This window comes from Dermochelys coriacea, chromosome 2 (genome assembly GCF_009764565.3).
Source record: "Dermochelys coriacea isolate rDerCor1 chromosome 2, rDerCor1.pri.v4, whole genome shotgun sequence".
Classification (NCBI taxonomy): domain Eukaryota; kingdom Metazoa; phylum Chordata; order Testudines; family Dermochelyidae; genus Dermochelys; species Dermochelys coriacea.
The window spans coordinates 46,417,407-46,444,768 of NC_050069.1; the positions used below are offsets into that span (position 1 = coordinate 46,417,407).

Sequence of the window (27,362 nt, forward strand, 5' to 3'; positions counted from 1 at the left end):
GGAATTTCATTTCTGAGGGGAGATACAGAGCCTGACCCCCCCCCCAGCCCCAGAATAGCCAGTAGTGTGGTGATTAGACCACTCACCTGAGATTTGAGAAACCAAGATACTTCAAATCCATGATTTGTCTGCTTTGGAGTACGGACTTAAACCTGGATCTGGAGGTTTACTGGAGAGACATAGTACTTCAGTGAGGATGGCCCTTACCTCCAGCTGATCCCCAAGATCTGCATAAATCTCTTGGCTGGAGGATACATGGGTTTAGGGGAAGTGATAATCTGGCTCTGTTATGGAATGGGAGAACCAACACATCACTCCCAACAAAAGAATCCCAGGAAAAGAGTGACTTATAAGTGACTCCTCTACTTGGGAATAACTTGTGTAGGAAGCTCTTGTGTGTCAAAACTGGTTTGCAGGCCCTTGAAACAATTTGGGTTTGAATTAACTTGATTCACCCATGGTGGAATGTGGGTGCAATCTCACAGGCAAGTTCAAGTTCAACAGGTTGTTACATGCTGATGTTCAGTCACATTGGTCTGAATGTACTTTACAGATTTTATTACCACCAGAGGTAGGAAGAGTCACTTGCTAGATATTAACATGACTTGCCCATTGTAACTTTTCCCAAGAAGAAAATTTGTACTCTATATTCACCAAACAGCAGCCACCAATATTCATGGACAAAGGTAAAGAATTCTAAAAAAAGCTTTGAAGGACAGTTCGCAGACACAACATAAGTTTAACCAACCACAGGCAGTTTTGAGAATGAAAGCTGAATTCAGCCAAGGCTGATCAAATACGTTTCCAGTTCAAGTCAAACAGTTTGCACAATCCCAGCATTAAGGATGAAGCATATGATAGAGTACTACACAACCTATTGGCATGCTTACAACAGAACGCTGAAAAATGGAGCAACAGAAAAGCCATGACAAAATTAGTACTTTTAAAAATATTAAACATTTACTGAATGAACTTGAAGTCCATGCAGGGAAAAAATGTTATAGATCACATGTACTATATAGAACATTGAACTAAACAACTGAAGTTCCAGATATTTACACATGCTCATAGCTGCTATCAAAAACTGTATGCAGTCTTCTATTTCTCTATTTATGTCTGTGTACTGAAAGCCTACATAATCCATTAGCTCCAAAACGTCCAAATTTATTTATTTGGACAACTCTAAGAAAATAAATGAAACCTGTTTTTAATAACATGTATACTCTGGACCAAAACATTATACATTGTTAAATTTGACCCTAACAGTATCTAATTAATGAAATCCCAAACCCCTGAAAGAAAAGATTTCATTGAAAGATAAAACAGCCCCTTCACCATATAATACTTCAAGATCTGCCATGTCTGACACTAATAGCTCATTTAATACACATCAGTCAGAATTATCACAAGACCTTATGAAACCTAGAGAACAGCCCACAACAAAAACCCAGATCCAACCAGCCTGATTGTGGAAAAGTTCAAGTCCTGATGTGACTTTATGGCTTAGCCTTGTCTAGGGTGAACAAATGTCACAATATTTGGGCTTTTTCTTACAGAGGTGCCTATTACCCTTCACCCCCGTCCTGATTTTTCACACTTGCTATCTGGTCACCCTAGGCTTGTCTCTAAACAAGATTTTCCACATTGCTAGGTTAATTATGTTGCGTTTTTCAATAACTGTGTGAAGCAACAATGAGTGAGGTAATATCTTTTATTGGCCAACTTCTGTTGGTGAGAGAGACAAGCTTTCAAGCTAACACAGAACTCTTCTTCAGGTTGTCTCCTCCAGGCCCCAAAGAAGAGCTCTGAGTAAGCTTGAAAGCCTCTCTCTCTCTCTCTCTCTCACACACACACACACACACACACACACACACACACACACACACACACACACACACACCCCAGCAGAAGTTGGTCCAGTAATAGATATTACATCACCCCCTTTTGTCTCTAATATCCTGGGACCAACACAGCTACAACACTGCATGAAGCAACAGTGACATCCAGTGGTTTGTTAGGTACATTAGTGTTGATCATGCTATATGAATAGGATCACAAGGACAGCGTCCACAGTGGTTGGCTCTATAAACAAGGTTTTCTAAACTGGGCAATATTAGCTGTACAATTAAACGGCATCGTATGTAGAAACTGAAGTTTGATACTTGCTAAAAGAGACTTACTTAATATATTATAAATGCATTCATTGCTGAGCAAGTCAAGAGAAATTAAAGATAGTTACAGAGCTGACCTGCTGTAAGACTAGCAAGATATCAGTCACATTCACTGCTAAAAAGAAAAGGAGTACTTGTGGCACCTTAGAGAGTAACAAATTTATTTGAGCATAAGCTTTCGTGAGCTACAGCTCACTTCATCAGATGCATTTGGTGGAAAATACAGTGGGGAGATTTATATACACACACAGAGAACATGAAACAATGGGTTTTATCATACACACTGTAAGGAGAGTGATCACTTAAGATGAGCTATTACCAGCAGGAAGGAGGCGGGGAAGGAGGAAAACCTTTTGTGGTGATAATCAAGGTGGGCCATTTCCAGCAGTTAACAAGAATGTCTGAGGAACAGTTGGGGTGGGGTGGGGGGAGAAATAACATGAGAAAATAGTTTTATTTTATGTAATGACCCATCCACTCCCAGTCTCTATTCAAGCCTAAGTTAACTGTATCCAGTTTGCAAATTAATTCCAATTCAGCAGTCTCTCGTTGGAGTCTGTTTTTGAAGCTTTTTTGTTGAAGGATAGCCACTCTCAGGTCTGTAATCGTGTGACCGGAGAGACTGAAGTGTTCTCCGACTGGTTTTTGAATATTATAATTCTTGACGTCTGATTTGTGTCCATTTATTCGTTTACGTAGAGACTGTCCAGTTTGACCAATGTACATGGCAGAGGGGCATTGCTGGCACACGATGGCATATATCACATTGGTAGATGCGCAGGTGAACGAGCCTCTGATAGTGTGGCTGATGTGATTAGGCCCTATGATGGTGTCCCCTGAATAGATATGTGGACAGAGTTGGCAACGGGCTTTGTTGCAAGGATAGGTTCCTGGGTTAGTGGTTCTGTTGTGTGGTGTGTGGTTGCTGGTGAGTATTTGCTTCAGGTTGGGGGGCTGTCTGTAAGCAAGGACTGGCCTGTCTCCCAAGATCTGTGAGAGTGATGGGTCGTCCTTCAGGATAGATTATAGATCCTTGATGATGCGTTGGAGAGGTTTTAATTGGGGGCTGAAGGTGATGGCTAGTGGCGTTCTGTTATTTTCTTTGTTGGGCCTGTCCTGTAGTAGGTGACTTCTGGGTACTCTTCTGGCTCTGGCAATCTGTTTCTTCACTTCAGCAGGTGGGTATTGTAGTTTTAAGAATGCATAATAGAGATCTTGTAGGTGTTTGTCTCTGTCTGAGGGGTTGGAGCAAATGCGGCTATATCGTAGAGCTTAGCTGTAGACAATGGATCGTGTGGTGTGATCTGGATGAAAGCTAGAGGCATGTAGGTAGGAATAGCGGTCAGTAGGTTTCTGATATAGGGTGGTGTTTATGTGACCATCGCTTATTAGCACCGTAGTGTCCAGGAAGTGGATCTCTTGTGTGGACTGGTCCAGGTTGAGGTTGATGGTGGGATGGAAATTGTTGAATCATGGTGGAATTCCTCAAGGGCTTCTTTTCCATGGGTCCAGATGATGAAGATGTCATCAATGTAGCGCAAGTAGAGTAGGGGCATTAGGGGACGAGAGCTGAGGAAGCGTTGTTCTAAGTCAGCCATAAAAATGTTGGCATACTGTGGGGCCATGCGGGTACCCATCGCAGTGCCGCTGATTTGAAGGTATACATTGTCCCCAAATGTGAAATATTTATGTGTGAGGACAAAGTCACAAAGTTCAGCCACCAGGTTACCCGAGACATTATCGGGGATACTGTTCCTGATGGCTTGTAGTCCATCTTTGTGTGGAATGCTGGTGTAGAGGGCTTCTATATCCATAATGGCTAGGATGGTGTTTTTAGGAAGATCGCCAATGGATTGTAGTTTCCTCAGGAAGTCAGTGGTGTCTCGAAGATAGCTGAGAGCGCTGTAGCGTAGGGCCTGAGGAGGGAGTCTACATAGCCAGACAATCCTGCTGTCAGGGTGCCAATGCCTGAGATGATGGGGCGCCCAGGATTTCCAGGTTTATGGATCTTGGGTAGCAGATAGAATACCACAGGTCGAGGTTCCAGGGTGTGTCTGTGCGGATTTGTTCTTGTGCTTTTTCAGGGAGTTTCTTGAGCAAATGGTGTAGTTTCTTTTGGTAACCCTCAATGGGATCAGAGGGTAATGGCTTGTAGAAAGTGGTGTTGGAGTGCTGCCTAGTAGCCTCTTGTTCATATTCCGACCTATTCATGATGACGACAGCACCTCCTTTGTCAGCCACTGCTAAGTATCTCATACACAGTAACAGGAACTCTGCCACTGGACCAAAATGAGCAGCAGGAAAACAGCTACAACTCTACTTATAGCCTTTGAGAAGGCAGTAGATCCCATAACCATATGGCGTTGAAACACCAGGAAAGAGAAAATCTGATGATGCAGTTGTTCCCTTAAATGTCTACTAGTGAGCCACCTGTAAACAGTTCCTAGTGTAAACTAAAGCTGAACCCTCCCGTCTCCCATGTAGCATAAATCAGAGGCAAGGCAGAGATGAAAACACTCGCAGCCCGAAGTGGATAGGGTTGCCAGGTGTCCAATTTTCAATCGGAACACCCAGTCGAAAAGGGACCCTGAAAAGACTCCAGGCCATTAAAAATTCAGTCAGCAGCACTAAGGCAGGCACCCTGCCTGCCATGGCTCTGCGCAGCTCCCGGAAGCAGCGGGATGTCCCACCTCCAGCTCATAGACTTGGGGGTAGCCAGGGGGCTCTGTGCACTGCCTCCGCCCCAAGCGCCAGTTCTGCAGCACCCATTGGCTAAGAACCACAGCCAATGGGAGCTCCAGGGGTGGTACCTACGGACGAGGGAGCGCGCAGAGCCATCTGTCTGCACCTCCGCCTAGGAGCCAGAGGGGGCAACATGCCACTGCTTCCTGGAGTTTCCAGAGGTAAGCACCACCGAGATCCTGCACCCCTAACCCCAACCCATGCCCCAACATCTTGCCCCAGCCCTGATTCCCCTCCCGCCCTCTGAACACCATCTTGCCCCAGCCCAGAACACCCTCCTACACCCCAAACCACTCATCTGCAGCACCACCCCCAGAGCCTGGACCCCCACTCGGAGCCCGCACCCACGGCCAAAGCTCTCACCCCCCCGCAACCAAACCCTCTGCCCCAGCCCAGAGCCCCCTCCCACACTCCAAACCCCTCAGCCCAAGCCCAGAGCCCCCTCCTGCCCCCTGACCCCCTCATTTCTGGAACCACACTGGAACCCACATCCCCATCCCAAAGCCCATACCCACTCCCACGCCCCAACCCCCTGCCTCAACTCAGAGCCCCCTCCCATACTCCGAACCCCTCGGGCTACACCCCCCCCAGCCTGGAGCCACCTCCTGTACCCAAACTTCTCTTCCAGGCCCCACCCCAGAGCCCACACCCCCAGCCAGAGTCCTCACCCCCTCCTGCATCCCAACCCACTGCCTTAGCCCTCACCCTGAACTCCTCATTTCTGGCCCAACCCCGGAGCTCACACCTCCAGCCGGAGCCCTCACCCCCTCCCATTCCCAAGCCCAAGCCAGTCCAGTGAAAGTGAGTGAGTGAGTGAGTGAGTGTGGGGAGAGCGAGTGATGTGGGGGATGGAGTAAGTGGGGGCAAGGCCTCTGAGGAGGGGTGGGGCAGTGGGCAGGGCAAGGGTGTTTGGTTTTGTGCGAGTAGAAAGTTGGAAACCCTAAAAGCGGATGTCTCCGCTGACTAATCAGGTTTTGTTGGTGCAAAGTGCACTCTGGGGATGTATTTTAGAGCTCCCTATGTCAGGTTTGCGCCATTTAGCCCATTATCTTAAAACAGCCATTATTTAATAAACACAACAAAAGTGTTCCCCTTGGGTCCATTAGATAAAGAATTACCTTCCAAATCCAGGTGAGTGGCCCCTTCTACCCTGCCATGTGGGCTTGGGAGAAAGCTGCAAAAAGGAGTCAGCCAGAGACTCCAGCCAGCCTGTAAGGGCAGAAGCAGCCAACGCAGGCACCTCTGGACACTGAGAGAACTTTCTACAGATTTGGCTGGACTTTCTCTGCCCTGTGCTGATTAACTATTTGCTCCAACCTTCCCCCTCCTTCACAGTCTCTTTCTCTTCACCTCAGCTTCACTCCTCTCACCCTTTTCTCCCCTGCCCTGGCCCCGCTCAGCCTCCTTCCATTCAGTGTCCCTTCTCTCTTCCCTTTAACTGATCCCCTCTTACCTGAACCCACCAAAAATAATCCTGGAACTAGCACGACAGACATTTGTCGCTATCATCTCGTTCACTTTGCTTGTGTGTTATGTCTCTTCCCCCACCCTGTCTGGTTTATTAAGCTTGTAAACTCTTCAGTACAGGGACCATTTTTTGCTCTCTGTTTGTTGTGGTTTAATAATGACGTTACTCCTGCCTAGCACAATGGGATTCTGGTCCATGACTAGGGCTCCTAGGTGCTACAGGACTAATAAAAGGGAAACACACCCTAAAATAATTATCCAACCTTTAGTCTAGACTATCTCAACCAGAAACCACTCTGGTTTGCAAGCCACTGGTCCAGACCAGTGTTTTCAAGTGTTTTCTTGATTCTCCTAAAAAGCTGCTCCATTGACCTTAGTCCATTGGCTCCACAAATGCTATGGACTGGTTCACGTTTGGTAAAAGCCCCGGGTTTCTCCTGATAGAAGAAGAGGGATGTGAACATTGTTAACTTCTTGGCAACTGTACACCAAATCCTTTTAGTCAGCCCCAAAATGGGTGTGACCAGAGAACTCCATTTGTATGTCTACCCTGGGCAACCCACAACAAATATCTTAACAGCAACACTATATTTTCCACCAGCTATATCTGTCCCTACAACTGATTTTCATTTCCTTGAAGTCAAGTTGTTAGGACCCAAAAATAATTCTGTTTATCAGAGAAGGCACATCTCTCACAATGGGCTTGATAAGACTTACCACATTTCTCAAATAAGCCCTTTCTGCTCTGTGGCCACAAGACTTACTGGTGAGGTTATACCTAAAACAAACACTTCTGGGAGAGTCTTCACTTTGACGGAGGTTGTTCTGCCCAATAAGAGATCTTGAATTCCTTTCCATTTCCTATTTTAGCTCTGACTTGCCATTTTCATCAATTTATTCTTAAGATTCAAATGCTCTCTATCCAAATTCTGTGCTGTGCATTGGGTGTTGCTACAGAGGAAAAGCTGTAAGAGTAAAGGAATCCTCCCATAGTCTCAGCTGCAGAGCTAGTCCATGGCTGTTTCTGCAATTGTACCCAGGAATCTAATATGTTAAGTAGCTTGCCAACACACTAACCACAATGACAGAAGGAATCAGAGAGTAGATTGTTATGGTTGTACCATGCCTCAGGGTCATACTGGATTCTTTACTGCTTTTGGACATGAATACTGTCATGGTAGCCAGAAATGCCTTCTATTTTCATTTAACTAGAAAACCACACCTCCCACACCCTCTTCTCTTAGAAGACATTTTAGCCAACAGTGATCATTCAATCTTGAGGAATTCCAAATTAGTGCTGCAGTACAATTTACGTAGCATTGAAAGTGACCAGCACAAAAAGGCTGCAATTAGTACATCGTTCAGCAGCACATAAAGACTAGCTCTGACACATCATAGATAGGTTTTGCAAACTCCACTGAATTTCCATGCACTTAACCAAATTTCCAAATCCCAATCCTAAAATACAAAACCCTTAACAAATTGGGACATGGGTACCTCAGAGACCACTTCCCCCTCCATGTCCTAAAACATCTGTAGCACACAGGGCTGTGAAGGAAGGATAGTCCAGTGATTAGGGGCACTAGCCTGGGACTTAGGAGTTGTGGATTCAATTCCCTGTTCTGACACAGACTTCCTGTGTGACCTTGGCCAAATAATTTAGTTTCTCTCTGACTGAGCTGCCCATCTGTCAAATGTGGATAATAGCATTTCATTATCGCAACAGTGGTATTGTCGGGCACTCAGATACTATCATAATATAAACTGTCCATCAGGAAGTTTAGACTTGAAATTAGACGAAGGTTTCTAACCATCAGAGGAGTGAAGTTCTGGAACAGCCTTCCAAGGGGCGCAGTGGGGGCAAAAGACATATCTGGCTTCAAGACTAAGCTTGGTAAGTTTATGGAGGGAATGGTATGATGGGATAGCCTAATTTTGGCAATTAACTGATCTTTGACTATTAGCAGTAAAAATGCCCAACGGCCTATAACAGGATGTTAGATGGGGTGGAATCCGAGATACTACAGATAATTCTTTCCTGGGTGTCTGGCTGGTGAGTCTTGCCCACATGCTCAGGGTTTAGCTGATTGCCATATTTGGGGTCGGGAAGGAATTTTCCTCCAGGGCAGATTGGCAGAGGCCCTGGGGGTTTTTCACCTTCCTCTGGAGCGTGGGGCATGGATCACTTGCTGGAGGATTCTCTGCACCTTGAAGTCTTTAAACCCTGATTTGAGGACTTCAATAGCTCAGACATAGGTTAGGGGTTTATTATAGGAGTGGGTGGGTGAGATTCTGTGGCCTGCATTGTGCAGGAGGTCAGACTAGATGATAATAATGGTCCCTTCTGACCTTAAAGTCTATGAGTCTATAATGGGGGCCACATACCCTAAAATAGATAGAGACCCAAATTTGAACTCCCAGACTCTAAGCATTCTCACTGGCAGAATCCTGTTCTTGCTGGCACTCAGATACTATGGTGATGGCAGCTATATAAATACCTAGATAAATACCAAACAAAGCCAAAGCCTAAAACACACCTTTCTCAGGAATGAGTATTACAAAAAAAAAATTAAAACAAAACAAAGAAACAAGCTAAAGAAATTCTCTCAAGAGAAAAACATAATTGTTCTCATTTTCCAACATAATTCTGCTCACTGCTTGGATCACCCTGGTGCTCTGTTACAGTAGATAGAATGTTAACGATAAAGTAACTCTTATATTGGTTCCTGGCGCAGTGCTGATGAGCTCCAAAAGGAGAGCTACCCAGCATAACCAGTGGCCATAACATCGATGGGGAAGGGTTATCGTTTCTCCCCTAAGGTATGCACTAACTGAAAAGAGTATATGCTATTCAGAAAGTCATTTTCAGATCCTCTGTTGCCGGGTTTCAGAGTTTCAATTCTGTTGAAAGATGCATAGATTACAAGGCCAAAAGGAACCATTTTGATCACCTAGTCTGACCTCCTATATAACACAGGCCACAGAACTTCCCCAAAATAATTCCTAGAGCATACTTTTTAGGAAAAAAATCCAATCTTAATTTTAAAATTGACATGATAGAAAAAATTTTATCACGCCCCTTGATAAACTGTTCCAATGGTTTAATTATTCTCACTGTCAAAAATTTACGCCTTATTTCCAGTCTGATTTTGTCTCATTTCAACTTCCAGCCATTAGATCATACTATACCTTTCTCCGATAGACTGAAAAGCCCATTATTAAATATTTGTTCCCCATGTAGGTACTTATAGAGTGTGATCAAGTCACCCCTTAACCTTCTCTTTGTTAAACTAAACAGATTGAGCTCCTTGAGTCTATCACTAGAAGGCATGTTTTCTAATCCTTTAATCATTCACTGAACCCTCTTCAATTTATCAACATTCTTCTTGAATTGTGGGCACCAGAACTGGTCCACAGTATTCCAGCAGCAGTTGCACCAGTGCCAAATACAGAGGCAAAATAGACTCTCTACTCCTACCCTGCTTGTGTATCCCAGGATGGCATTAGCTCTTTTGGCCAAAGAGTCCAACAAAGAGCTCATGTTCAGCTGGTTATCCAACACCACCCACGAATTTTTTTGCGAAGTCATTGCTCCGCAGGATTCTATATGTATGGGGGGGGGGGGTAAAAACATGGAGTGACTGATGTACTGGGCAATTCCAGCTCAGCTTTCTATGATTCTATCTGATGGATATTGCTGCTGTGGTGTTTTACAAAATATTGTGTCAAACTTAAGTGGCAAGTATAGTGGCAATAAAGCAAGTATAGTGTTGCCTATGGATTTCTGCTGTTTTAGAGCATTAATGACACTATACTCCCATTGCCATTCACATACACATTTTGGCTCTCCAACAAAATAGTGTGCAGTACTGTTATAAACCAATTCATTTCTATGTACTATTGGAGTTCCTCTAGAGAAAGAGCTGAAAGGACATTCTATAGTTTGGACACACTGAAAAGCAGTGTAGTCTAGTTGTGGATAAAACGCTGGACTAGGACTCAAGAGAACCTGGTTCTATTTCCCAGCCCAACCACTGATCTGTTGTGTGATACAGGGCAAAGAACTTCACCCATCTGTGCCTCTGTTTTCCCCTACCACCCATTATCTGTCTTGTCTATTTAGACTGTTGGCTCTATACAACAGGAGCCATCTTTTGTTTACGTCTTTGGACAGTGGCTACCATAATGGGGCCCTAATCTGAACTGAAGCCTCTGGATGCTATTGTAATATAAACAATAATGATGATTATTTTTATAATTGAGGCAGAAAACAAAGCCACTCAAAAGAAAAATTTGTAATGGGCCACAGGTCTAAGTTAGTAATAATATAGCCAGTACCCTTTATTCTAGATTACTTTCTGGAACCAGTGAAGTTCCAGTCTGTCAGCCAAATGCATTCAAAGAAGAATGCCTAGATATAGTCTAGAGACCTATAAACTATTAGAAGGATCACTGAAAATGTCTAAACTAAATGTGTTATTTAAACAAAGCACAATAATCATTTATTTTAGTTTTCTGTTTCCATTGTAAACTATAAATATATGAAACTTTATTTCTGAGACTGCTACTGTGTAGAGCAAAGTAAACACTTCAGAAACGTACCCATCTTTCAAAATGAAGAATTCACAGTATGCTCTAAATAAAGCATCCAAGGCTAACTTTGTAACATGAGCTCAGCAAGTCTTACACGCTCTTTTCCTTACTGAAGATGTTTTTTGCTGAATTGCTAATTAGTAGCATATAAAAATGCAAATCAAAAATACTGTACACAAGGCTATGCTATTGCTGACATTAAGAAATCAGTAATACTAAAACATAAAGAGTCCTGTTGGAATAATGTACTATTAATAAAAAGAAAAGGAGTACTTGTTGCACCTTAGAGTCTCTAAGGTGCCACAAGTACTCCTTTTCTTTTTGTGAATACAGACTAACATGGCTGCTACTCTGAAACCTACTATTAATAGTATCCTGAACTATAACAGCATTTATTGGTTCTCAAAAATAAATATAGGAGGGTAGAAATAGTTTTGAGTAAGTGATTTTCTAAATAACTATACTATTGAAAAAGAAAATCATCTGAGGAAATGGATATATCTAACACAATTGGACTGCGCCTCCTTTGTTTACCTCAGAAACCTCAAATTATGACTTATGCAAAAGGGCTGAAGCCTCTATTTATCAAATAGACTCATATGAAATGATTATGTCAGGTTTAAAACATTTTAAAGTAGGTCATATCAGTCAGCTGTTTGTAAATTATTTCCTCCAAGTCTTCCATTGCGCTAGAAAGAAACCAATCCAAATAGAAACTTATGGTGTACTTGCCTAGTACTTTGCAATCAGGAATCTTGCTTTTACTGCACCAGTTGTTTCTCTCTCAGCAACAGGAATTAAAACAATCCAATGTGCACTGCAACTCTGAACATACAATCAGTGTGCTAGATCCTTGGTCTGTCATAAAAATAAAAAAATAGATGGCTCATTAAAGGACCAAATCTGTACAAGATTGTGCATTTCTGATCAAAACACCCATTAAAAAAAATCTTCTGCCTTTTGTACATGCCTAAGTTTTGTCACTAGCCCTTATTTCACATTCCTTTTGTTTACCACAAGACTGATGGATTATATAGGAGCGTCCCTCTTGATCTTAAGTATTTTCAAAGGATAAATAATTAAAGTATCTACCTATAGATTTGACTGAAATTTTCCTTTGTAATTGATCAGGAAAGAGCTACATATTTCTAGGATGTTGTAAGTATAATGATTCAAAACTAAAGTATTATCTTTTGATTAAACATTATTCATAGATTCATAGATACTAAGGTCAGAAGGGACCATTCTGATCATCTAGTCCAACCTCCTGCACAGAGCAGGCCACAGAATCTCACCCACCCACTCCTACAAAAAACCTCACCTATGTCTGAGCTATTGAAGTCCTTAAATCATGGTTTAAAGACTTCAAGGAGCAGAGAAGCCTCCCTCAAGTCAACCATGCCCCATGCTACAGAGGAAGGCGAAAAACCTCCAGGGCCTCTCCAATCTGCCCTGGAGGAAAATTCCTTCCCGACCCCAAATATGGTGATCAGCTAAACCCTGAGCATATGGGCAAGATTCACCAGCCAGATACCCAGGAAAGAATTTTCTATAGTAACTCAGATCTCATCCATCTAATATCCCATCTCAGGGGATTAGTCTTATTTACCCTGAATATTTAAAGATCAATTACTTACCAAAATCCCATTATCCCATCATACCATCTCCTCCATAAACTTATCAAGTAGAATCTTAAAACCAGATAGATCTTTTGCCCCCACTGCTTCCCTTGGAAGGGGAAACTTCCAAAACTTCACTCCTCTGATGGTTAGAAACCTTCGTCTAATTTCAAGTCTAAACTTCCTGGTGGCCAGTTTATACCCATTTGTTCTTGTGTCCACATTGGTGCTGAGCTGAAATAATTCCTCTCCCTCTCCTGTATTTATCCCTCTGATATATTTATAGAGAGCAATCATATCTCCCCTCAACCTTCTTTTTAGTTAGGCTAAACAAGCCAAGCTCCTTAAGTCTCCTTTCATAAGACAAGTTTTCCATTCCTCGGATCATCCTTGTAGCCCTTCTCTGTACCTGCTCCAGTTTGAATTCATCCTTTTTAAACATGGGAGACCAGAACTGCACACAGTATTCTAGGTGAGGTCTCACCAGTGCCTTGTATAATGGTACTAAAACCTCCTTATCCCTACTGGAAATGCCTCTCCTGATGCATCCCAAAACCGCATTAACTTTTTTCACATTTTAGCCATTTTTTTTAAATGGCCTGATTACACATAAAATAGATGCACAGTCAAAATACATACCTAATTTGTACAAAAAATTATTGCACAACAGGCTAACAGTATGCACAAATTATCTAAATTATCTTTTGTGCATTTAATCATTGTAATTGCATGTACAAATATAGGCACAGAACTGTGTGTGCATTTTGCACAAGTAATTGTGCATCTAACAAAGTAAAACTTCTTCCCAGTGCTTTCTTCCTTGGTATATATATTTAAAGATGCACTTCAGTTCTTTCACCCCTCGCTTGTTAACACTCTTTTGGGAAGAACAGTTTTTGCAAAGATCCATCATTCCTTGCTACATTAAATCAATTTCTTGCTTGCTACAAACAATTTAGTATCTAAATTAGTCCATCTATTAGCTTTACATTTACACATTTTCATTTTAAGTAAGTAATTGCTTAGGACCTTCCTGCCTGAGAGACCCTCTCTCACTCTCTCTGTGCCTCGCTGCCATGGATGAGATCAGCAGAAACATTTGAGCTGAAGTTCCATTGCTCTAAATGCAAAGATGCTGACAGCCAGATACTCTGTGAGGACCCCATGGCTTTGGAATTCATACATTCCCTTGTTCCAAAATACCTCAAGTCTGATGATCTTCATGACATACTGAAAAGCTCATCTTTTCCCCCCACACATTTGAAAATGGAGAATTGTAAGGGTGGGAAATTGTTCATGTAGGAGGGAGGTTTTAAATTTTTGATGCTCCTGATTTTCTGATTAGAGGTCTATTAAATGGCATAGCTGTATGTAATCGCACCTCTGACCTCCAGAGTGCCTCCTAGCATCCAAGTACACAATTGCAGGGGTTCTCTCAGTCTAGCACCCTCTTTAGTTGTTCTTGTGCAATAATGGTCTGTTGATATACTTGGCTTAGCCCTCCAGTCAGGTCACTGCTCAGTCCATTTCCCTTGCAGGGATAAACAAAAAAGCCCCAAATAGGAAATTCAAAATCTAAATCCTTCAAGCCCATCTTCCAGCATCTATCTGCAACTTATCATTCTTGGCCTTTTACTCTTAACACCCATTCACCCCTTCCTGGTCTGGGAGAGCGGTAGGGGAATGCAAGCCCACCTTCTCCTCTGTGTTCCAGCCCAAGGACCCTGTTTTAGACAGATAAGGACTGTGGGTGTTTTTGATCCCTCTATTTCTTCCCTGAACTGCCCCTACTGTCACGTGGCTTGACGATGTCTTCACCAGGTCTCTACTATCCCTGCCTGGAGCCGATTCCTCATAGCTTCTCCTTACTGAGTCATGAAGGTACTTTCTCTAAGACCATTCCCAGCCCTCCTCTGAAGCAGCTGGGCTGTGTGTGAGCAGTCCCTCGTCTCACACCGTTACAGCAGTCAATATCGCCCTGCTCCAGGCAGGAGTTCCCCCTCAGCCCTCTTCTTTGAGCTGGGGTTTGTGACTTAGGCCTCTGGCTTGGAATAGGCAGCTGCAAGGCTTTATCCAGCGCCCTTCAACTGAACACTCTCTCCAGTTAGCCTGTCACTCTGGAGGGGTCAGTCAGCCGCCTTCTCTGGACAGCATGGCCCTGCTGTGAGGGAGAAGGCAGCCTTTATACTGGTCCCCTTCTCCTGACTCCTCCCCAACTGATGGGGTGAGAGGATCCTTGCCCTGCCCTCTCTGCAAGGCTTCAGGCCCTTAAAGATACAGTGTCAAGATTCCTTCCTCAAGCATCATCCATTCCTGGGACTCTAAGGTCTCCCTGTATATTTACTGGACCCTTCCAAGCCCTTAAAGGGCCACACCAGGTGGCTGGGTGGGCTGACAATAGAAGCCACTAGCCTCCTTCGCACACTATCCCATCACATGTACTTATGTTGGGATATACAGTTTGAAATTCTGTTAGGAGGACTTATGGGCTGGGGCCAAGATTTTCAGTCTTGGCCCAGTGCAAATGAAATGGTTAATTCATCATTACCTCACATATATGTTATGTGGTTTAATTATTTGTAAAATGCTTTAATATTCTGGTTTTAAAAGTGCTTATGTATGTCACAGTTCCAGGTTTAACTGACCCCCTCCTGTTCTTCCTTGAGGGTACCCACTCAAGGTTTAGGCTTCTCAACTATCACCTCTTAGGGGGCAGAGACCCACATCTCTCTCCCTTCAGACCAGAGATTTGGGTTTGCTGTCACTCTGCACTTCACTGCTATTTCCCAGCAGGTCTGACTGGGGTCCATTCATGCTAAATACTTACCACAGGTCACCTATTAATCTTATGGGGCCCTAGAAAGCCAATGTCTTTCCAACCCCACTTCAAGGGTTAGTACCCCCACCCCTGAGACAGAATGTCCTGTCCATTTGCTGAGTCAGACAGATGGCCCCAAGTCAATTTAAACCCAGCTTTTTTCTTTTCTTTTCTTTTTTTAACAATAAAAGCCCTTTTCTTTGTCTGTTAGTTTCTGGAAAACCCAGTTTAAACCAGTATACGCAAGCCTCCCTGGGAGGGTTCCTCTCTGGAGGTGTTTACAACCTAGCTGATTCACCTTAATCAACCCCCACTGTTTTTTGTTCCTGAAGCTGTGGGAACTGTCCTCACTGGACCTGCACACAATCCCTGGCCCACCGTGATACATGAACTTAATACCATATGGTCCCAAAGATAGGCTGCAATATATGTCACAATCTATACAAGTACAACATATTTCTATAACCTTAGAATTGGTACATACCTTCAAATGCATTAAAGGCATTCTCAAGTGACCAATTGTTACGTCAGACATTATCAACTATTTTTAAAGTATCACCAGTGTTCTAGCATGGTCTGAGCTCAGACAGTACAGCATTCTGTGCCTGCTGTCTTGAAATCCCCCTTGCATAGGGTCCCTTTTCAACCTATCCCAGATACAGTAAACAACTTGAATTAGAGAATCTACAGGCATGACAGATTCAATTGATTGATTTAAAATTGAAGCAAATTTATATTTGGGGGATTCTTTTACTACCATTGGCTCCCTTTATTCCTGGTGACCAATCTCCCTTCCACCCAGCTATTACCAGCCTGGCATTCTTCCTCATTGACTTGGATATTTACTGCTTCTTCACTCAGATCACCCCTGTACCCACCCAACTACCATTATCTGCTTTGGATGGATCCTTCCTTGTTCTCCATAGACCGAGTTTTTACGTCCCCTGCACAACCTTCCTTATCAGGCTGTCTTCATGTTTCCCAAGTCTTCAAACATCTGCCTATATCACAGCTGTAGTGGTATCACTTCACTGGAGCTTCCAGGGACTGTATCGTATGTGAAGAATTTTGCGGTGGCAGAGTAGCCTTTTTAAGGGGTGTTCAAGCTGCAACTCAGGCTAGTATTGTAAAAATCCATATATCAAATATTTTATTTATGCATAAATATTTTGTTCACAATTATAGATTAATGTAAATTTAACTCTGAAAATCTTTTCAGTCTGTCCTTCCTTGGTAATTATGTGAAACTATACTTCTTACTAATAGTCCTATGAAGGCCCTTTGATCAATGTCCAGGGGCCCTCTGATGACATCACAGTGGTGACACTTCAGTGTGCTTAGGTATTTACAACTTTTTTATTTTCTTTGCCTGTTGGAACATGGAGGTTACATAAGTAGCATCACACAGGCATTGGTATACAAGCATAATTAGTTAGCCATATAAACTGCACAATGAAAAGAACAATGGTAATCCATCTTGGTTCATTCCTTTTTTATTAATTCCTGCTAGCAGGAACAGCAAGATTATTGAAAATCCTTCTGTGCTACATGAGGCCTGCATATCAGAAAGACATCTGGGAAAAACATCAAAGAAAGTAAAATACCCTTTGGAACTTAAATATCAGGTGATTTTTCACACTCCCCATCAGTTTACATCAGACCTGCTGGATTTCACTTACCTATAGTAGTAGTTTGAGATTCTAAATTTGTTAGTCTCTAAGGTGCCACAAGTACTCCTTTTCTTTTTGAGTTAAGGTGGAAGCAAATATTACTTCCACAGGACTCACGACTTGGGTACGAAGAACCTGCTCTCACTGAATACAAGGGAGTTTTTACTGGATTTAAATGGGAGTTTAACAGATAGCTCACTACTGTGCAGGATGTTTGTGATTTGTGACACCCACAGATATTCCAGGCAAAAACATTGCTGGGAGACAGACACTGTAATAACAAATGCTATTTGGGAGTCTAGGACTAGCTGAGAGTTGTAGATGGCCCTAAATCCTATTAATCCCCATGGAATATTCTGTGTCATGGTCACTATCATCATCTTCAGATGAATCTTTACAAAAATACACAAAAGTATTCTTCTCCTGTTTCATCTGGTGGCATGGAGCGTGATTCCACACATCACAGACATTAGCATAAGCACAGCATGTATTAGTCACGCTGATTTAAGCAGAAGAGGGTGTTCAGGAGCAGTCAGTGATTCTGCCCTGCAGCATGATTACACAATGAATCAAATGGACACCACCAATGGAGTCCTTCTCTCTCTAAAGGGAAAGTGTGTTCCCAAGGACTATGCAATCTCATTAACACCCAAACAAGATCTTCATGAAGGTCACTGGTGTCTCACTCCCCTCCCTGGAGATGACGGGAGGCCAAAAATGCAGCATTTTTAGTTTCTTGAAGCTGCAGTTTCACTGGAGGGCATTTCTAGGTTGTGGAAGTGTTCTGTTCATCTTATTATGTATTTCACAGATAGTTGCACAAAGAAATTAACACACAAGGCACTGAGTGACAGTCAGGTTGTGACACATCTGATACAGGCAAGGCTTTTCAAAGTTAAGGCTGATACTGCTTAACTCATCTTCTTATGCCTTGGCAATACAACCATTGTAATTAAAGACAGGACAAATCTATTAGCTCACTGAATCCATCCTGTTGGAAACTTTATGTAGTGTTCCCCAAAAGAGGATGTTTACAGATATTAAATCAATATTAGTCTGGACCTTAGCCAAAAAGGAAAAAATGCAGCACATATTGTATTAGAAGCCAAGTATAAATAACTCCACTCAATAAAAGGAGGCGGCTAAGGCAGCTTTGAATCTAACTTTTCTTGCTTCAGAAAATTTGCGTCAAACTGAATTATTTTAAAAACAAATTATTTTAAAACCAAACTAACCAAACGTCTCTCTGAAGTGCCTATTAACTGAGAAAATACAACAGAAAGATTGTATTATGCAGGCAGTTATTCATTCAGGGCATTAGTTATGTAATGCCCTGAATGAGACCTATGATGTAAATGTGTATTTAGAACATATTTAGTATGTATACCAAGTGTGTGCAATGCAAAGCAGATGGTCCTATCCATGTGAAAGAGCAGAATGTCAGCATCCAATGTTCCATCTACATCTGTTTCTTCATTTTTGATAATGTAATAAAAGTGGGATTCTCTCACAGCTTGAGTGGTCACATTCTATAAGACTGTCCTACCTGGAAACTGTGGAGGATGGAGACCTTTTGCAGCTTCTACTCCATGCCCCCTGTATGGGGTTCCTAGTCACTGAATCTGCATATGCACAGAACTGGTAGTTTGTTCCCTAGCCTATCCTCAATGCCCTCCTTCTTGTCTGTACTTTTAGAGAGGTATGGTGAATCCCCTCTTCACTGAGCCTGCACCCACTACTATCTGCACAGCATTACCATACTGGTTCCATGTCACGCCCTCTGTCTGCAATGAATTTCACTTGAAGTGAGTACACCATATTATGAGATAAAGTTCTTGAGCAATGTTTTTTGGTGCTCCACTGATGCCTCATGGAAATGTAAAAATCACAAAAATATTCTATTTAGAGAAAATTCTGCTTGAGTTTTTTGGCATTTGTTAACTTGTTCTTTACTGGTAGGAAACATATTGTATTAAAACAGTCTTTGCTCTTTAAATATGTGACTGTTCCTGTTTATTATTCTTACCTGAAATCATTCTGGATCCAATGCAGAAAGGTACTTAACCACATTCTTAACTTTCAACACATGAACAGTCCCATTGAAATCAATAGGACTGCTCGTGCTTATATTGCTTGAGCACTTTCCAGAACAAGGGTCCCTGTTTGTAACATTATGATTAGTTGCAAAGGACAGGTTTATGACCTTAACAGAGGATTATAAATTTAGGGGAGGAAGATTTAAAAATGCCTGTTTCAATCTAAAAACATCCAAAGGGATCAGAAAGCAGGGAAGAAAAGAAACCACAAAAATAAAACATCTAAGAATTGTTTCTGTATAGAATGTTCTCTCAAAGTTTTCCATGAGGTATACGTGCCTCTTTAAAAATTAAAATTGTTTTATGCAAAAAAAAATCTTAAAACTGGTAATCTTTCTTTTACATTTTTAAAGCACTCATACATATTTGCTCCTGTGCTAAGACATTTGTGTGCCAAGTTACAAACTACTAAAAGTTTCTAAAAAGTATAATGGCAATGAAAGAATATATAAAGAATCACTTTGACACCTCTCCATATATTTCTTTGAAGCTTTAAAATTTGATCCTAAATTCTCAGAAAAACAAATTTTCATAATAATTTCACATTAGAACATAACAAGACATCTGTCAACGAAGCCACAATACAATGTCTGTTTACAATTTACACTATAAAACTCTGCGTCATATTTAAACAATGTCATTGGTTTAATTCATCCACTTTTAGAAGCTGTGTTAAGTCTGCCAAAAAACATCAGCATCACACAGTTGAATGGAATAATTATGTATATGGAGCTCATTTCTTTGTAATTCATTATCTCTCCATAATATATATTTTACATTGAGAACAGACACAATACTGAATTCTAAGAACTAGCTCTCGGGTAAGGGTAAACAATACCAAAGAGGGCAATCTGACTGATGTACTGAGTGAATTCCTTGCCTGCTCTATGGTACAGCGATTCCAAAGACTCCATGGCCAGGATGGTTAAAGCATTTGTAAGAGCACAGCAATGTCCTTACAGGCAAGAGGTGCACGTTTTTGCTTATCTTCATTTTCTTTTAAAAAAAAAAAACACAAAATTTAATGTAAAAAATTGCAAAAATAGAAAATATTTCTACACTACATACACAATTAAGACAGAGCTGTAACATTGGTGTTTGATATTACTCTCAATAAAGTTGTCTCATAAGAAACTAATAACCCCCAATTTTCTGAACACCCTGTAAATTAAGGTTTCAGAGTAGCAGCCGTGTTAGTCTGTATTAGCAAAAAGAAAAGGAGTACTTGCGGCACCTTAGAGACTAACAAATTTATTTGAGCATAAGCTTTCGTGAGCTATAGCTCCACTGAATGCATCCGATGAAGTGAGCTATAGTTCACGAAAGCTTATGCTCAAATAAATTTGTTAGTCTCTAAGGTGCCACAAGTACTCCTTTTCTGCCTGTAAATGAAGTAAGTAATTCTTCTAAGGTCTGATACTGCAGGCCTTCTACAGGCAAAATCACATTATAGTTTTAGCTTGAAGAGTAATATTAAAATAGATATCCTTGGGGCCATCTTTTGTGCCTGATGCAGCACTGAGCACATTAATAAAAACAAATGAACAGGAGTTTTGCCAGTGTAAAAACAGCAAGACTGGGTGCTAATGCAAGTCTAATATGTATAATCTAGCATGAAAATGGATCAAAAGGAGGAGGCTGTGGAAAATTTACTGATTTTTTGGTTTTGTTTTTTAAATATACTTGAAAATCAAGATACTACACCAAGAAAATGAGGTGATAAAACACACTGAGAGCTTTGCCTCTTCCATCCTGTCTAAATTAAGCAAGCACTTAAGAAATGGAGCTATACTGGTTATCCGCAGACCTCTGGAAGTTCAACAACTTGAGAAATACAGGGATTTACTACTAATATGTTTCTTGAAGTGTCATATTACAGTATTACATAGAGGCCCCCAATGAGATTGGACCTCACTGTGCCAGGCACTGTCTGTACACAAAGTAAAATATAGTCCCCGCTTGGAACAGCATACAAATCTAAACAGACAACGGATAGGAGGGGAAACTGAGGCACAGTGACTTATCCAAGTCACACAGCAGGTCAGTGGCAGAACCTCCCGAGTCCCAGTCCATAGCCCCATCCATTGGAAGACCATCCAGGGCACAAGAGTTTCTCTTTTAAAAATTTAAATTAATTTTACAACGTTATTTCATTTGCAATATTCATTTTAATTGTAAACCTTTTTTCCCCTGCCCTTTAGAATAGTTAATACATTCATAGACTTCAATAGCTTTTTGGATCCTAAAGTGTGTAGTTATTTGTAAAATGGCCATGACAGCTCTGAATTGGCAGCTTAATAAAATTCTAATAATTCTATTGTAGTTTTTCAAGTCATGTTCATTCCTACAGAAATTAGTTAAATAAATTATGAGATGAAAGAGTGTACCTTAAATCGGTTAAACAACCCTGTCCTGGGTAGTTGTACAAGAAGCCAACCAACCCGATGTCTACTTTAATAAGGCCCATAATGAACGCTCCAGCTAAATGAGTTTTATTTCTCTATTCCAGAATCTTAAGTTTTTTGTGGGGAATTGAGTTTTTTTAGAGCTATATACTTGTGCTGTCTGAATTTATCTGTAGGGCCAAATTTTCATATCAGACACTAAACTGTGTGGAAGTAAACCAACGTAAGAATGGCCATACTGGGTCAGACCCAAGTCTTCCTGTCTTCCGACAGCGGCCAATGTCAGGTCACCCAGAGGGAACAAACAGAATGAATGAAACAGTTTGCCAATACAAATGCAGGGGTCTGCAGGTTCAAGTACTGTATCAAGCATGAATCGAAAAATCTGGTCCTTGTAGTTTTACCTTCATACAGTTTGACTGGAAGCTTAATGGATTCAAAAACCCAAACAAATAGAGCTCAGCAGTTTAGTTACATATACATAATAATCCATATGTATTCATGGGATCCCAAATCTGAACTCCAACAAGGAGTTCAGAGACAGTATGCTCTAGTGGCTTTGAGCAAGGGACTGGGTATCTGGTGAGCTGACTATATCCTTCCCTATCATTGCCAGTGATGTGCTGTGTAACTTTAGACTAGAGGTGGGCAAACTATGGACCGCGGGACCGTCCTGCCCAGCCCTCGAGCTCCCGGCCGGGGAAGCTAGCCCCTCACCCCTCCCCTGCAGCCTCAGTGTGCCATGCCACCAGCGCTCTGGGCGGCGGGGCTGCGACCTCGTGCAAGGCAGTGCAGTTGCATCAGCTGACAGGTGTAGCATATTAAATTGCTCCCCATAGGAACGTGCGACCTACCGAGCACCAGGACTGACAGCCATTAGTAGTACACCATAAGTGGCACATTCCTACACGGAGCAATTAAATACACTACACCCACGTAGGGAAAGCTGTGCCTCCCGAAACAGCCTGGCTGCCACCCCCTATCCGCCCCCTTCCACTTCTCATCCCCTGACTGCCCCCCTCAGAATCCCAGACCTGTCCAACCCCCCCTACTCCTTGTCCCCTTACTGCCCCCTCCCAGGACCTCCTGCCCCTAACCACCCCCCCAAGACACCAACCCCTGCTCCCTGTCAGCCCCGACCCCTATCCACACCCCCGCCCCTTATCCAACCCGCCTGCTCCCCGCCCCCTTACCACGCTGCTCAGAGCACAAAGACTGGCAACCGTTAAATAGTACACGGTAAGTAGCTCATTCCTACGGGGATCAATTTAATACACTACGTCCAGCATCCCATATAGTTTCGGAACCCCGATGTGGCCATTGGGCCAAAAAGTTTGCCCACCCCTGATATAGACAATGGTTCATTAGCAATACATGATGCAACAAGGAGGAAGAGCTGTCAGAAAAGCAGTACATTTAATAAAGCTGTTTCCAAGAAAACATGCTCAGGATTTTACTGTTTCTGTCTATACCACATGCAGGAGCAACATACAGACTTACACTCTCACCCCAGCTTCTAGTTCCTCCTGAAACCCAATTCTCTCTTTCTCCAGTACAACTCATCAGACTAGTCTTTCTGGACTTATCTGCTCTAGTAAAATTAGTACCCATATTCCTAAACTGCTAGTGTGGACAAATCTCAAGGATTTTTTACAGCATGCTATGACAATCAGGCTTGAACATGGGCATACACGTTATTCCTCACTCAGAAATAAAGAATAAAAAGATGATGACATATGATACTTGGCAGGCTTGCTTCTAAACAGAGGGTCAAATTATCAAAATAGGGGCTTTATACTTACATCTATCTCCACTATCAGTTCTAGGTTCAAATGCTACCACACTCACAAATGATTGCATTCGTGTAATTAAGAGACAGAGTTCCATTTGAAAATTTGCATTAGGATACTATTCATGCCAACCAACATCCCTTTAAAAGGTCAACTGGATTCTTTTTTTCCCCAAAGTTTAGATCTGAGTTGCTATTCCCATCTTATATGCAGCTGCTCATTCACAAGGGTCTGCTTTAGGAAGTTTAATCTATCAACAAGCATGCATATATTTTCTGCACTAACAGTGCACAAATCACATCCTGCAGAGCAAAGAGAACACCACACTGGGTCCTTCCTGTTTGCTGGTGTAATAAAACGACTTCATTTTGGTCTAAAAGACAAGACAAAGACAACTTATCCTCTTAAGTAATAAATATCTTGTAAGGAGACAATTTAGAATAATACTTGTTGTGGTAAAGAGGCACATTGTGACAGAAGTTGATTTTCATACTACAGCAGAATCCCATCTCTTACATGTCCATGAATACTATCATCTGACCAGGAAAACTAGAAAAATAAAATGGTAATAGAGTTAAAAAGACCAATAGATGTAAAGCAGAAGAGCAGAGTATTTGAGAAGTTACCAAAGACTTACAAGGCTTAGCCCTAGCCCACACTATGAGGCGAGGTCGAATTTAGCTGTGTTAGGTTGATTTTATAACAAATGCGTCTACACAAACAACCCCGTTCCGTGTACCTAAAGGGCTCTTAAAATTGAATGCTGTACTCTTCCCCACTGAGGGGAGGAGCGCTAAAATAGACTTTGCTGGGTTGAATTTGGGGTTGTACAGATGCAATTCGATGGTATTGGCCTCCAGGAGCTATCCCAAGGTACTCCAATGTGACCATTCTGGACAGCACTTTGAACTCTGATGTAAACAGGAAAAGCCCCAGGAAATTTTGAATTTCATTTCCTGAGCGTGTCGAGCTCAGCAGCACAGGTGACCATGCAGTCCTAGAATCGGAAACAAGCTCCAATATGGACAAAAGAAGAGACATTGGATCTGACTGCTGTACGGGGAGAAGAATCTGTGCAGGTCGAATTCTGATCAAAAAGAAGAAATGCCAATATATTTGCCAAAATCACACAGGGCATGGTGGAGAGAGGCTACAACAGGGACACACAACAATGCCACGTCAAAGATAAGAAGCTCAGGAAAGCCTACCAAAAGACAAAGGAGGAAAACAGTTGCTCAGGGTCAGAGCCCCGTACATGCCGCTTCTATGATCAGCTGCATGGAATTCTAGGGGGGGACCCTACCACTGTCCATGGACACCTGCAAGAGAGGAGTCTCACACAACAGGGAGGAGGATTTTGTGGATGAGGAAGAGGAAAAGGAGGAGGAGAATGCGCAGCAGGCAAGCAGTGAATCCGTTCTCCCCAGCAGCCAGGACCTTTTCATCATCCTGGAGCCAATGCCCTCCCAAGGTGGGTTTCTGGACCCTGAAGCAAGAGAAGGCACCTCTGGTGAGTGCACATTTGTAACTACACTACAGGATTTAAAAGCAATTGTATTTAATGTTTGATTTGCACTGAAGAATTGGGATGTATTCGTAGCCAGTACAGCTACTGGAAAAGTCTGTTAAAGTGTCTGGGGATGGAGCAGGAATCCTCCAGAGACATCTCGATCAAGCTCTCCTGGAGGTACTCTGAAAGCCTTTGCAGAAGGTTTCTGGGGAGGGCTGCCTTATTTCATCCTCCACGGTAGGACACTTTACCATGCCAAGCCAGTAACAAGTAGTCTGGAATCATTGCAGCACAAAGCATGGCAGTGAATGGTCCTGGGTTTTGGTCGCATTCAAGCAACATTCGGTCTTTATCTTTCTATGTTAATCTCAGGAGAGTGGTATCATTCACAGTCACCTGGTTGAAATAGAGGAATTTTTGTAAGGGAACAGTAAAAGGACCACGTTCATGCTAGGTGGTTTGAGGTTGGCTAAAAGGGATCATCCCGGAGAATAGCCACGCAGCAGGAGGAGGGGTGAAGGGATCATCGCAGAGAACAATCACGCGGTGGGGTGGGGAGAGGTGTGTACTGCACATCCATCCGAAAACTGTAACCCCTCCTTTTAAACGTGAAACCCAACCGGAATTGCTTACTATGGGAAAGGATGGCGCTGCAGTTTGAAACCATTCCCAGATGTTAACCAACCCCGTGTACCAAAAGGCTTACCATGGCTGCCTGGAAACCAAATACTGTTGCCCAGCCAGTTGTGATGTATCACCATACTGGTAGGCGCTCAATATAAAAGGCAAAATGCGACCTTGTACCTAAAGTATATGTGCTGTCTGCTGTTAATTGCTTGATTCACTGTGAAAGAGTCTCCCTTTTGTTCTCAGAAATGTATCATCTTAAATTATACTCTCCCTTTTTATTTTCCCCCAGGTGTAAATGTTTCTATGCTCCCCTTATCATCTCCATCCCTGAAGTTATCACAGATAAGAAGGCAAAAAAAATTCACTTGCAATGACATGTTTTCCGAGCTCATGCAGTCCTCCCACGCTGACAGGACACAGCTTAATGCATGAGGCATTCAGTGGTAGAGGCCAGGAAAGCATTAAGTAAGTGCAAAGAGCAGAGGCAAGAGGTGATGCTGAGGCTAATGGGGGAGAAACTGACATGATGAAGCGTCTGTTGGAGCTGCAGGAAAGCCAACAAGAGCACAAACCCCCACTGCATCCATTGTATAACTTGCCCTCCTCCCCAAGTTCCATATCCTCCTACCCAGATGCCCAAGAATGTGGGGCTGGGGAGGCTCTGGGCACCCAGCCTCTCCACTCCAGAAAACGGCACAAGCAAGAGAAGGCTGTCATTCAAACAGTTTTGATTTGTAGTGTGGCGACAATAAGCAATGTGACCTTGTCCTTCCCTCCTCCTGTACCCCACAGCACCCAGACTACCTTGTCAGTTATCTCACTTTTTTTTAATTAATAAAGAAAGAATGCATGGTTTCAAAACAATAGTTACTTTATTTCCTTTGCCACCTGTGATCGAAGGGGGGAGGGTGGTTGGCTTACAGGGAATTAAAGTCAACAAAGGGGGCGGGTTTGCAGCAACAAGAAACGCATACAACTGTCACACCGTAGCCTGGCCAGTCGTGAAACTGGTTTTCAAAGCCTTTCTGATGAGCAGCGCGCCTAGCTGTGCTCTTCTAATCGCCCTGGTGTCTGGCTGCTCAAACTCGACCACCAGGAGATTTGCCTCAACTTCCCACCCCACCATAAACTTCTCCCCCATACTCTCACAGATGGAGCATACAGCAAGCAGCAGTAACAATGAGAATGTTGGTTGCACTGAGGTCTAACCTACTCAGCAAACAGCGCCAGCGAGCTTTTAAACGTCCAAAGGCACATTCTACCACCATTCTGCACTTGCTCAGTCTATAGTTGAATTGCTCCTTACTACTGTCCAGGCTGCCTGTGTACGGCTTCATGAGCCTTGGGAGCAAGGGGTAGACTGGGTCCCCAAGGATAACTATTGGCATTTCAACATCCCCAACGGTAATTTTCTGGTCTGGGAATTAAGTCCCTGCTTGCAACTGCTCGAACAGCCGGGAGTTCCTAAAGATGTGAGCGTCATGCACCTTTCCCAGCCATCCCATGTTGATGGTAGGTGAAATATCCCTTTTGATCCACCAGTGCTTGCAGCACCATTTAGAAGTACCCCTTGTGGTTTACGTACTGGTCGGAAAGGTGGTCCGGTGCCAAGATAGGGATATGTGTTCCGTCTATCGTCCCACCACAATTAGGAAACCCAATTGTAGCAAAGCCATCCACTAGGAGCTGCACATTTGCCAGAATCACTATCCTTGATGGCAGAATGTCAGTGATTGCATTGGCTACTTGGATCACAGCAGTCCCCACAATAGACTTGCCCACTACAAGTTGATTCCCAACTGACCGGTAGCAATCAGGTGTTGCAAGCTTCCACAGGGCTATCGCCAATCG

The 27,362-nt window shown here is 42.7% G+C and overlaps 2 protein-coding genes across 4 annotated transcripts in view; both read right to left on the reverse strand.

Annotated features, from left to right (window-relative positions):
* The window catches only part of SLC26A7 (solute carrier family 26 member 7), a 147,805-nt gene extending 131,393 nt beyond the window's left edge, over nt 1–16,412 (reverse strand). The window contains exons 1-2 of the mRNA XM_038391099.2: nt 16,289–16,412; nt 11,706–11,831 (exon numbers count right to left, since the gene is read on the reverse strand). The gene's annotated coding sequence lies outside the window, so the exon portion shown is untranslated. The remainder of the gene's footprint in view (nt 1–11,705; nt 11,832–16,288) is intronic.
* Nucleotides 16,413–19,802: 3,390 nt separating this feature from the next.
* LRRC69 (leucine rich repeat containing 69) overlaps nt 19,803–27,362 on the reverse strand; it is a 57,908-nt gene continuing 50,348 nt past the window's right edge. For all 3 annotated transcript variants that reach the window (XM_038391104.2, XM_038391107.2, XM_038391102.2), the window contains one exon: nt 19,803–20,172. In XM_038391104.2, the coding sequence (XP_038247032.1) occupies nt 20,062–20,172 (111 nt within the window). In that variant the 3' untranslated portion in view covers nt 19,803–20,061. The remainder of the gene's footprint in view (nt 20,173–27,362) is intronic.